This window comes from Schistocerca serialis, chromosome 3 (genome assembly GCF_023864345.2).
Source record: "Schistocerca serialis cubense isolate TAMUIC-IGC-003099 chromosome 3, iqSchSeri2.2, whole genome shotgun sequence".
In the NCBI taxonomy this organism is placed as follows: domain Eukaryota; kingdom Metazoa; phylum Arthropoda; class Insecta; order Orthoptera; family Acrididae; genus Schistocerca; species Schistocerca serialis.
The window spans coordinates 717,667,648-717,681,462 of record NC_064640.1 but is presented as its reverse complement, the minus strand read 5'-3'; the positions used below and the strand labels follow the sequence as shown (position 1 = coordinate 717,681,462).

At 37.5% G+C, this 13,815-nt stretch overlaps 1 protein-coding gene across 1 annotated transcript in view; it reads left to right on the top strand.

The window, feature by feature from the left end:
* The window catches only part of LOC126471122 (CLIP-associating protein 2-like), a 231,815-nt gene that overhangs the window by 65,757 nt on the left and 152,243 nt on the right, over positions 1 to 13,815 (top strand). Inside the window, exon 9 of the mRNA XM_050099204.1 lies at positions 1,064 to 1,136. Within this exon, the coding sequence (XP_049955161.1) occupies positions 1,064 to 1,136 (73 nt within the window). The remainder of the gene's footprint in view (positions 1 to 1,063; positions 1,137 to 13,815) is intronic.

Here is a 13,815-nt window from a genome sequence, read left to right as displayed (position 1 = left end):
AGGAGGTGTAAGCATGAAGATGGTGTGAGGAAAAAGTCGAAACCACTTTCCAACAAATAAAAAATCCGAAAATGTGATCGAGACTGTTTTTATTGATTTTTAACACCTGGTATTGTTACTGTCACTAAGTGTAGGTCAATGTCAGCCATTTCCTAGCAAACATTGGGAGAGGAATAAAATGCAGTGGGCACTTGGGTATCAGACATCTCACAAAAGGCCATTGCTCACAGTAGCTCATGAAACATCACTTCTTCAGATGGCCAAACAACACAGAAACTGCATAGTATCTGGCTGAGGCACGTACTGTGGTCTGACGAGACATGATTTTTCTCTCTTCGGATCATTCAGGACATTGGGAACACGAATGGCCCATTGGTATGTTTAACTCGCAGTGTGCTGAGGCTGTAGTTCAGGCTGAAAATGGTTCAGTGATGTTTTGGTGTTACTCATACGGTGACCAGAGCCCACAAATTTGTATTGCTCACTCAGGCACCCTCTTGCACCTCAGCTGACCCATGAAATGCTGGAACCATCTGGAACATCATGTCAGACATAGCTATCAATATCTCCTGAATTTGGTTTCTCTACAGAATCTAATCATTGAGTGGCTTCAGCTGGTTATGACATTCCTGAAGAAACTGTGGACTTTCTTCATTGCTGAATTGAGACCATTGTGAGTTTAGACATCACATTACACGGTATAAGTGTAATATCACTTGAGGGTGACTATTTTTTCTCTGTTATACTTATGTAGTGTTATTAATTGTCATTGTCATCAGTAGAATCCACAACTTTTGGAAGCAACCCGTGGAACACACAAGTGCTGTTGACTGTGGGAAAAATTTACAAATTTCATGAGCATTTTGCTGATAGTAAGAGAAGAACAGTTTTAAATTGCTGAGCAATTTTTATCTCTACTTTTGAACTGTATTTCTGGACCTCCAGTTAATGGTGTTATTTTGAACATTTCATCTGACACATGAATGAAAATTGATGTTACTGTTATATAATACGTGTTTTAGATGAATGCAATCATTTCATTGGTAATGTGTGTGATTTTCAGCCGAAATCTGGAAGACAACGATCTGCAAGTTTTTCGAGGAAGAACTCTGGAGTAGGCAAAGCAACTTCACCAGGTAAGAAACAAATTTGTTACTAATTCATTGCTGGCATGTTCATTTCCTTCGTGTGGGAAAAAATATTTTATCTACTACATTTTTTATGATGATCTGTAATATGAGCACCGATATGTTTTGTCTGTAGACAAAAAGACTACACTGCAGGAAATGGATCTTGCCTCAACTACCTTTTCTGTCATCAATAATTAATTTATGTTCCTATATTACTCATCTTTTGCGAGGCTGTACCTGGATGACACGTTACTTGAATAGGTATTGTGAATGAGCAAACAGGTGCATGTTATTTCATGAGTAATTTATATTTAATGTTTACTGGATTTTTCTGGTTCTATATTAGTTAGATGCTGAGATTTTGGCTCACTCATAATTTTCAGTTTGGGCATTTTTTTAAATTTGTTGATTACAAGGACAGCATGCTATTTCTCCTTTACAGTGTGAAGCTCACAGTAATGAAAGAAATCAGTCCTTGCATTTAAATAATATATATAAAAGAAAATACTTTGAGGGAATGGAATGAATGCTTTGCCTTAGATTTGCAGGATTGATAATATTGAGAAGAAATGGACGTCATTTAATGGAGTTGAGTTCTTTATTCTGTTGCAGATATGACATTACATTTTGGTTTGGTGTGTCTACTATTTTCCAACACTAATGTCACTGAGCTTTTAGGATCCGTACGGAATACTTTCTTCAGAGACAGTTTTCATGCTAGTGAAATTGATGAAATAACTTGAACTTTTTATAAAAAGCTGACATTGATGATTAAATGCCGTTGTCATTGCAGATATTTTCTGTTACCACGTGTAAAAACTAATGTACTGTTGTCCTCATAATTTAAACGTATTTATGTGAGTGCACTGTATGTACTGCTCACTGAATATACATGTGTCTAAAAGGTGAAGTGTGTGTGTGTGTGTGTGTGGGAGGGGGGGGGGGGGGTGGAGAGGGGGGGGGAGATTATCCTTGTAACACAGTCTAGCTTAATGTGTTCACATTAATACAATTTAAATATTAAAAAGAACATTAAACTGGTTTAAGATTGGATGGTGGTGAAGTTTCCAGGTAATGTATTGTTACTGGTGTATCACAATAATTTACAAAATGGATTCTGTATCCTAAATGCTTTCTAACATATTTTTATGTGAAACTCACAGATATTTCAAATTCTGCTGTGTGTGGTTTGATGTGGATATTTTACACTCTATCATCCAGTGACATTGCTGCTTGCTTGTATATCTGTCTGCATGTTTGCTTGCTTAACCATCATCATTAGCTTTACTTATCTTCGTATGTAGGCTAATCACAATTCTGAATAAACTTTCCTTTTTGAGCTGTATAATGCATCATCTTCTGAATTATTGTCTTGCAATTGTTGATGTGACCCATACTCACTTCCTTAATATGGTGTCTGTTCTGCTTTGCATGTTAACGAAAGGGCCGGGATCTAAAACCAGGCGTTCGGCCTCCTTTAAACGTCAATTGGTTACTGCGTCATCTGCACCAGGTACGATTTCCCCCCCCCCCCCCCCCCTCCCATTGTGAACACCTTTGCCACAATGTATGTAGTTCATGTAGTCTCAAGTGAGTAGGCTTGATTAGTGTAGAATTAATGTTATTCAAATTTCTCATCACTGTTGTGTACTGTGTACTGTTTACTGTCTGTGGATGTATGCAAGGTGTAACAAATGTGAATAACTGTACAAGATATTAAATGTAAAGTAGTGTGCATCATTTCCATTATTTTGAAATCATACAAGTTATTTCATATTAAAACGACAGTGATTTTACCCAATTGCAAGTGTAGAAACATTTATGAGGCCTATTAAGATTACATTTGTCATTTATGGACATTTTAGAAAAAGTGACTGTGTTATTTTAAAATAAATACAGGTAACTGTGACCAGTGTCTTTTAATATATATGTTCATTTCCGTATAGTAGTTGTACAACCGATACTGGTAGATTTATATGACAGCTGCTGTTTGCAGTATAAAGTTAATTGAGTGGTCAGTATGTAATTAAAATGGAAACTTCCAGGTCGATATTAAGTACATCACTGCCCATACTGCCGCAAGCCAGTATCCAGCATCATGATACGAAAATAGATACACAACTTGTGCATTCCTCATTAGTCTCAAAAAGTAGTTTGAGGAAATAAATAAATATTTAAAAAGTCAATGGTCAGAGTTATCTGTATTTGTAGTCAACGAATAGGCATACTTTAAATTATGGTCTGAAATATCTATGAAAAACATTCTTATAGCTGAATTAGAACTTTTAGTGTTGTGGACTTAAAACTTTGTGGCTTATTACATCTGTTGACAACTTTATCAGAGAAAGTATATATACTTATTTACTATTACTAATTGATGTTTTCTGAATTATGTATTTTGATTGAGCTGGAAAGGAATGGGCCCAGCCATTTTTTGTAGCTGTGAACCATTTCAGCATTGGAATGTTGTGTCAGTCTTCATTTTAGTGAAATGTTGCAAACATTGTAGAGTACAAATGAATTTTAGACAGAACAGTACTGAACCACCTTCAAAGACAAATCAAACTTAGTGTAATTAACATATATAATAATGTTTCTGAAAATTCCAACACTGTGAAGGATGATTATACTGGAATTAGTTTACCAAAAATTATGGCTATGAAAATAGAAAAATGATTGGGATTAAGTAACTATTCATGATCTCTCGAGTTTTAGATTCTAGTTTGCTGCAGAAACTGCATGCACTGCATGTTGTGGCATGGAATGAAGAAGTGTCTGAATGTGTTCCTGCTGGAATCTTCTTCTATGCAATTTGTATGCAAGTACACAAAGGATCACCTTCTTATATGCACTGATTCCACACACCTACCAGTGCCGTAGCACACATTTTCCTGTACAGGCCAAAATGACATCACAAAATCCTCTCCTAGGAACTTTTCATTCTGTCACGTTAAATCTCACATGTTGATATGTGATATTTTAATGTTCACAAGGCACTTCATTTAATATTTTCTCTACAGCTAGACGAAATTCAAAGTTGACCAAGTCACAGTTTGTACCTAACTGTACAATTGAATTTGGAATTTCCATGAAGGAACAAGCTGTTTCATTTGTTGATTTATCAGCAGTTCTTGGTTTGAGCTCTCTAAGTAACCTTTTTCCAGCAAAACATCTACTAAAAACAGTTATGTGGAATCATTAAGTGTTCGGATTGATTTGACCATGTTGAATATACACTTAAATAGGTTTCCATTTGCGTCTGCAAATGCTATCGTGATATTCCGGAGATACTTGCAGCAGCTATGATATGATATGTTGGTGCCACAAGCCGCGAATTATGTTGACTACATCATCCACACAGGGGCTATTTGCAAGCAACATCTCAAAAATTTACAACTATTTTGTGAACTTACAGAGATTAAATTCAGATGCAAAAAGAGAGAGTGTAACTTTTTTCTAACGTGTCCATTATGGCTACATACTAAGCAGAGACGGTCTCTGACCTATATCAGCCCTTGTTGATTAAGTAAATGATCTCTCTACTCCTTCAAATTTTGAAGAACTCCAGTTGGTATTGGCTAAAATAAACAACTACGGCAAATTCATTCCATGGGCCACACACATTTTGTACTCTTCCTATTGGCTTCAATTTATGTAGTATACTAATCGCCTGGCAGCTTTTTCAAAATTACAGAAGTGTTTGAAGACTGCTCTCCTGCAAAAAAAACTTAATGCTTTTTTTTTACTGGACCAAATTACTCCTTATTACATTAATTTTGCTGTAAGGCCCAGATGCAGACATACCAGCACAATAACTTAATTGATGGCCTTGGTTTAAGCAGTCACTACTGTGAGGCCCACTACAGGCGTACTTTTCTATATGCCAATACTGACAACTTATCACATTTTCCACTAGTCCTGATTATGACTTTGTTTTCAGTTTAACGAAAACATCTGAGACCCACTAGAAAAATTTCTGGCAATAGCCCAGCAAGTGCCAAATTTGACAGATCAGGACCTACTTCTAAGAAAAGTAGCTAATGATGTGTACCGTAGTTGGGTGAAGCACCTTTGTAAAGTTATGAATCTTGTACAACAGACTACTTTGTTTCCCTCACTGGATTACAAACAACCCTAATTCTGGGTTGTGGTTCAAACCAAACTCCTAATACTAGATGAGGTGCACCATGGGATATATAGAATGAAGTCATTGGAAAAGCATGATTGATGTTGACCAGACATTGATGTTGATATTGAACATGCAGTCTGGCCCTGCAAACTATGCACAAAAAACTGGTCAGCACCAGCAAGGCAATTTCCTCCCACCAGTTCTACTCCAAATCATTCATGAGAGCAGGTACAAATTGGTTTTGTGATTATTTGTTGGGGACTTGCTCTTTAATTTTCCATATATTGCCTGGAATGTAATCAAAGGAAGCCGTAGTTACAATTGGGGCATTGCCAACCGTGTTCACTGTTGAGAGGATGACGCACAGCGTAGTATCAGATAATGACCTGCAGTTCATCTGGTAAATTATGCCCTTTTGTTAAAGTAACAGCAATACACCTCAGATCATCACTTTTCAATCAGTGTCTATCTCTAGGGTGGAGTGACTGGTCTGAATATTTACAGCCCACACTAATAAATTGATGACAATGACAGTAGCCTCCAAGGAAGCTATGACACGCATACCTGCTTCTCATCATTACACCTCACCGCACAGCTGCGATTTTACCCTGGCACAGCTGTCAGACACCTTAGTCAGCAAACATAGAGCTAATATCCATACTTATATGACTGTACTACCTCACTGCACTTGGTTTGCACATTTGGCTATACACTGGATGGACCAAAGGAGTCATTATTGGCTATAAGGGTTTCCTATGTTCAAGGTGGTGGCCTGACAGGAGCGACTTGTGCGACACTAAAATCAGTTGGAGCTATGACAAGTAAGGGATTACATACCCCTGATACGACCATGTCAGGCCCAAACAAGTAGCTACAGTAGACCAGCACTACAGCTGGCGTAAGTCTATACTACCACATTCTAGTTACATGCAATACCAACCTGGCCAAGGTATCTCAACTAATCCATTAGCTTGTCATATGTACTATCTCAGTGCCTGTGCTGTAGATCCACCTAGTTGAGGTCACAACCAGCAGTGATAAGTGATGAACCAGTGGAGGTCAATCATTTCCCCCAACAGTTGTTGCATCAGCTCTTGCCACCCATTGCCACCAAACGTTTGGCCCCAATATCCATTGTTCCTGAGTACCGGACTTCCCCTGCTGTCACCTTGAGGCAATATTAAGGGTACTCATAATCCTTTGCTACTTGTACCAGTTCTGCCACTGTGCACCAGTTTAAGGGGGAAGGATTTTGTGTACTTACTATTGAGTTTTATTGAGATATACTAGGCCAGCAAAAGTATAATACAGAATTTCTAGTTCCATCACGGATCGCAAGCAAATGACCCACAGTAAGCATGTACCCTTATAACCAATAATGACTCCTTTGGTTCATCCAGTGCCATTTTGGAAATGCTTCCATCCCTAGCATGAAAGCCAATGATCATGCCCTTTTGCACATCAAATAAAGCACTCAGTTTTCACATTACAAGAAAAAGTGCGCTGTTTTTTGCATCCCCAGACACACTTTATGTACCGTCCACTTCCAGTGCTGTCACCAGTTGTGTGTTAGTGTTTATGGCATTGTGATGTAGAACTCAGTCGGTGCTCACATTAATGTGACTGGACCGTATACATTGCAATTGACACGTTAGATTGCTAAAGTCTTGAGCTGGTTGGAGGTTCCTGCCTACAATGCTCCAAGGATTCTCAGTTGGGAGAGATCCGGCGGGCTTGCTGACCAAGGAAGGGTGTGTTAAACATGAAGATGAGCCATAGAAACTCTCACTGTTTGCAGGCAGGCATTATCTCCCCGAAATGTAACCCCAGAATGGCTTGTATGAAGGACAACAAAATGTGGTTGACAGGCCATGTGCAGTCGGATAGGTATCCCACTGCTGTCTGGGACATCTCCAGACACATCTTCAACCTGGAATTTCAGTGACTGTAGTAGAATTGTCTTCAGTGATGAGTCTTACCTCGAATTAGCCCCAATGATCATCAAAGACATGTCTTGGAGACACCCCTGAAAGTGGTAGGAAACTAACCTGTCACCCACTATGCAATCTGACAACCAGGAGTGATGGCCTGGAGTACAATTTCTCTTCATAGCAGGTCCCCTTCGGTTGTCATCCATGGCACCCATACAGCACAGTGGTACGTTGACTATATTCTATGCCCTGTTTATTTGCCTTTCATGGTAAGACAGGTTTACATTTTAGCAAGATAATGCCCACTCACACTTGAAGAGAGTTTCTATACTGCTTGTCTTCATGCTTACCTAACCCTACCTTGGCTAGCAAGGTCACTGGATCTCTTCTCAGTTCAGAACATTGGGAGCATTATGGACAGGGCTCTTCAACCATCTTGTAGTTTTGACAATCTAATGTGCCAATTGGAGAGAATTAGGCACAATATTCCTCAGAACGACATCCAACAACTCTATCAATCAGTGCCAAGCTGAATAACAGCTTGCATAAGGGCCAGAAGTGGACCAACAAGCTATCAACTTGCTCAGTTTGTGTAGCTCTTTATCTTGATTAACTCTCCCAATTTTTCTGAAATTGTAATTGTTTGTGTCTGTACATGTGCATCACACCTAACGATTTCTGTCCCATTTGGATAATTGCTTCATGCTGCGTAGTTTTTGTTTTAGAGTGTGTTTCTTGGCCTCGCATTACAATATACATTTGACTCAAGTACTGACATTGTACCCTCACACTCATTGGCCAAACCAGCTGTGGAGTGGATTTAGTCTACAGTGCTCCCGTAGTTGCCATTTGTCTTGATGTTACTCAGCATTTATATTGTCAGAAGTAACACTACATGTGAAACATTGGTTGATGTATTTTTGCAGAATTGCCTATCCTGTAAATGTCTTATCAGGTAAAGTATCAGATCCTCTCTATCAGTAGGCGTCAAATGGCTTTGCTTAAGAGCCATTATTGACATCGTAGGACTACACCTTGGGCTGCATGGGGGAGGGGGGTAAAATGGCCACGTAAAGACAATTTCAATTTTCACCAAACCATAGTTATTAATAGCTAACCATCTACCCATTTTGACTCTATGTATTATAAGGTATCGCACCAAATATTTTCAAGTGAAAAAGAAAATAATATGTTGGAACGACATGTATTACACGTGGCCAGTTTTCCATACCTAAATGGGTATCGTGGACAGTGCCATTGCAACAGAGTCCGAGGTGTTTTTCTGATTTTTTGGTGCATATTGTAGGCATCTTCATGCCCTAGTGTACAAAAGAAAACCAGTTGGGTGCAGCAGACTGTCTTCAGTCGCACTTTGTGTTAGGCCAAATACAACAGAACAGACATGTTGGCTGAGAGCTTCGTATATAAAAGGATTCAGGTTTTATCGTTTGTATTATGTGTGTTTTGTTGGGAGTAACCAACTCCTATTGGGGTAGAAAACTTATCAAACTGAAATAAATAACAAGGAACTATGTTTGCAGGCAAAAAGGTGTTGTTTAAACATTGATAGTGTTAAAAATTATTATTAGTAAGAATGATAAAATGAATTACTGAGAAATAATGGATCACACTTCCTCTGCCAATCTCACTGACAACAATGGCAGTGTATTTTTGAACTAATGTGACCAGTTCTCGTCAGGCAGCAGTGCTGTTCAGAGCGTAAATATCCAATGGCCACTTTTCCTGTTCTGGCCACTTTACCAAACTTTCCCCTACCAATCTTACTGTTAGTTGCTAACCTACATAAATTAGTATGTTACCTTAATTAATAACAGTAATTGCAATATGAGACACGATCGCAAATGTTTACTGAACGTTTGGAATGTCATGTTTCTTTTACCCATTACATTGTATTGCATCATCCTTAATTTGATTTCATATTACTTGCTACAATCATGTATTACATTTGAAGATGACTGTGTATATAATCCATGTTCATGAATCTGTGTTCCTTCAGTTTGGAATTTATACGATAGCTGCTGATCAGTGCTAGTTGTGCACACTTGTGAGTTGTCAGCACTTGGAGCCAAACAATGAAATATTCCCCCCTCCCTTCTACTAATCCTGCAGTGGCCACGCAACATACCATTCTGCTCTTGGTGTAAGTGGCAGACATCTTTAGCTCATGGCCAAACTCACCAGTCAATTAAAATTAAGTGCATGTTGAAATATTATTGTCGCTGTAAGTATTTCTGGTTGTTACTGAGTGAGAAAAACACACTCAAAGACACTCTTAACATTATTTGATGTTTTTGAATTCTGCTGTTGATAGAAGCAGATTACTCCTATTATGAAATAGGGGTGAGAACCGCAGACCACACAAACGCTTCAGTGACAACTCATCCTAAACATTCACCATCATTGTTACAGTTTGCACAGGGAAATTTAAAGCACAGGCTGCTCAAATGGATTTATACACCTCACTCAGCATTTTCGGGATCTATGCAGGAACACAACTAGTAGTTTAAGTGTTTTGTAAGAATTTCGTAAATATCTCTTTTTGAAACTTGAGGAAGCTCATTAGAAAAGGATGAAAATATTAATTTTCTGTTTTCTAGAACTTATGCGTCAACATTCTGTACCAAGTCTTCAGCAGCAACAGATAGTTACCCACTTTTCACCTCAACATGACCGACCATTAGTATGGCCATCTTTGAATGATTTATCCTCTTTTCTTACAAGCCAATCACTCTGTAAGTTTCCTCCATAAACATTATTAATAAACTAATTCATTTTGACAACTTACCTGTCTTTCAAAGGCAGGAAAGGAATCATGGCATATATTTCCCACCTGACAGGTTTTTCAGCTAACTGAACCATTTTAAATAAGTACAAACAAATACATGCATGATCTATGTTTCCATTATGCTGTTGTGGGTAGCCAGAGGACACGGGTACTTAGTGCTGTTTTATGGATTGCTGACTGCAGTGCTGGTAAAAAGTACAGCAATCAGTTGCAAATAATGTTTGTTGCAAATTCAGATTTTAGTCAGTGTGTGGCCATCTTCAATGCTAAAGAACATATAAGGAACAAGTTAAAATAAGGTAATGTGTATACCTTATTATGTGTACAGTTATATAAGTGAGTCAGTAATAAAGTTTGTATTAGCAGATGTAAGTTAAAATATTACGTTAGTCCCAACTGGTCCATCCATGTCAAAGGTTGAATTCACACTGAGGCCATTGGCTGCTTCTTATTTCGTACCAGTTTACAGCGCCCACTACATGGCATTGCTAAACTATATGTACTTTATTTCCAATCACATGTTTTGTTATTTTATTTCTTGTTTTTTTTTTTTAAAACTCATGCACATACATAAAACAAACTGGCAGTTGTAACTAACAATAGTGTCCAATTTACCAACTTTCAGCATGCTGTAATAATTGTAGGGCAGCAACTTCTGTTAATTGGTGCAACAAAAAACCAGCCAAAGGTGCAAATCTCAATTTTTTTAATAACTCGATAACTAGTTTCTGGCCAGAACTCTCTTTCAAATCATCATAACATAGTCAAAAATGGTACTTCCGAAAATGCAAAAACTATGTCAAAAATATGCAAATGAGCAGTGTGTTTGCACATTTTTTACATAGTTTTTGCATTTATGGAAACACCATTTTTGACTATGTTATGATGATTCGAAAATGGATCCCGGCCTTAAACTAGTCATTGAGTGAATAAAAAATGTGAAATTTGCAACTTTGGGTGTTTTTTTTTTTTTTTTTTGTGTGTGTACTGACAGTGTGTAATGTTTTGCAGTTATACATATATGGTGGTGACAGTGTGTACTAACCAGTGGCATCAGTTATCATTGTACATTTTTACAATTACTTATAGTTTAAAATTACAGCAAATCTTATCCAGAAGACACACACTAATAAATTTATTTGTCAGATTTTAAGTGCAGCTACAGGAATTAGATTAGACAAAAATGGTGTTATAAGCTATTGGACTAGCAGCTTTATTTCAAACGGACCCAACATTTTTCTGTTTTATAATGTCCTTTCACACAGTTTTCACATAAAAATACATTATAATTTATGCAGTTTGGTGTTAAAACTAATAAACTTCCAGATACACCATGTATAATTGTGGGTAATATATTTGCCACCAAAACTATGTACTCATGTGCAATCTAGGATTAGTTTAATCATAAATAGTTTGTTACTGCCAGATCAATGTGTCTATTGGAAGTCTCTCATAGTATCTGAATCCCACGATTTTTAAATAATTTCCAAAAATGGAAACGTTTTGTGGCCCCCTGCTAATTAACCATTTAACAGCACTGGTCCTTTTAACGTGCACGCCTTTGTACCTGTCCCTGTGTGCTCTGGACATGTGCCAGGTAGAAGGACTGGTGGCGCATGTAAACACGTTCAGAGCACACAGGGACAGGTACAAAGGTGTGCGCGTTAACACATCTAGAGCAGTTAAAGGGTTAAGCAGTGTCCCACAAGATAGTGCCTGATATTAAAAATTTCAAACTTGTGGAGAGATTAGATTTTTCTGCCACCTCTTTTGAAAAAAATGTGACATGTTTGCCAAAGCTGGCTTCAAGCTGCTTATCATTTTGTCCCACATAGCAAACATCGCAGTTGGGACATCCACTTCTGTAGGTGTCTGATCTATGGAAAACAGTTCTTTTTTCCATACTGTTTTTAAAATACTACCCAGTTTACTTGTGGTACAAAATTCCACATTTACTTTTCTTTTTCTAAAAACGCGATTATCCTGTCGCTAATTTTATCTTAGTATGGTAAACAAATACACTTATTATTACTGTTGTCCACTACATTGAAACTATTTTCTTTTTGCCATTTGTTCACTATGTTGTTAATGTAATTATATGGGTAAGTTATTAACACTTTGGATTTAACACTGTTTAAATAAATTTATTAATATAGATCTTTTGGATAGGACTTACTGTATTTTTAAACTGTATGTAACTAAAAATATACAGCAGTAACTGATGCCACTTGTCACCTCACACAGTCACTATCATGTATGTGTAACTTTAAAACATTAGAGACTTTTTTTAGTTAATATATTTTGGCAATCCATCATGTATGTAGAGGACACTGTAAACTGATATGACATACATGGAAGCCAGCAGCCTCAGTGTGAACTCAGTCTCTGACATTGATAGTCCAGTTGGGACTGTGTTTATGTATAAATGGTTGTAATGTTTTAAGTGGTATCTGCTGTTATGTATTTTATTATTAACTCACAAGTAAAACTTATACAACTGAACATATACTAAAGGATGCTTGTCACCTTATTGTAATGGTTTTTTTGTATGTGTTTAAACACGGAAGATGGCCACACAGTGATCAAAATCTGGATTTGCAATAAACATTATTTGCGACTGATTGCTGTACTTATTACCACTTTATGTTTATCTGTACCATGTTGTTGTATCCAGATGATGCAGAGCTAAAATTGGCCAGATTCAGACAATTCTTTGGAACTATACAATCTACATTACAACATAACATACGGAAAGAAACACTAATTAAACCATACAAAGTAATAGTGTTGCCTTTGCTGCTGTATGGTAGTGAATGTTGGATCCTAACATATGATCAATTACATTGAAACGAATCATCAGACAGGAAGGTCCTTCACTTTGTAGTGGTATATTCATTGTTGGACCATAAAATAAATACCGATATTAGACAAGAACTAAATATTGAACACATGGGAAAAAAAGAAAGAAAGAAGACGGAATGACCATGTCCAACATATGTTTAATGATAGGCTAACTGAAGCTGCAATGCAGTATAACCCAACTGGCAAGAGGAACGTTAAATGTCCCCAAAGATGGTGGCATGAACAATTCTGAGACAAAATAGGGTAAAAGGCCTAACTCTTGGTGGTGCTGGTCTGTATCACCAGTTAAATATTTGTTGGGTGCATTTAATTTGTTCTGCGTTGCGGTAGATACTTAAATCCTGCCAGATTCAGCATCATGTCCCTTATCCTGTAATTTACACATTGTTGTCTCAACTTTCATTTGTCAGCAGTTGCTTCCACCTTCCTCTATGATAATAACTACTATCTATATTAACTATTTTAGTTATATATATAGTTGAGGTTAAGGACTGCATGTGAATGGAAGGTCCATGAACCACCACCACCACCACCACCACCACCACCACCACCACCACCACCTCCTCCTCTTCCTCCTCCTCCTCCTCATTTTTTTTCCACTGATGACTTTATGCTGTTTGCCTCTAATGCATATAAGATTCATCAGTGAATAGAACAAGGCCGAAAGTCAGTCTAATTGGTCTGTTTTTATAAGACTACAATGAAGAATAGTCATCAAATCAAGAAGAAAAATGTGCACACAAACAGTGGAGTCACAGAACCAGTTGATGAATAGTTGTAATTAGAGCACTTAAAGATGGTGACTGAACGGACAGCAGTAGAAATAAAGCAGAAGAGTAGAACTGGCCGTGAGTGCTTTTGGTAAATAAACAGTTTTCAAAATAAAGTTTCTGGTTTATTCAATATTGAAAGTTCATAATATAATATTACCAGTTGCGACTTCAGTAGAGAGAAAAG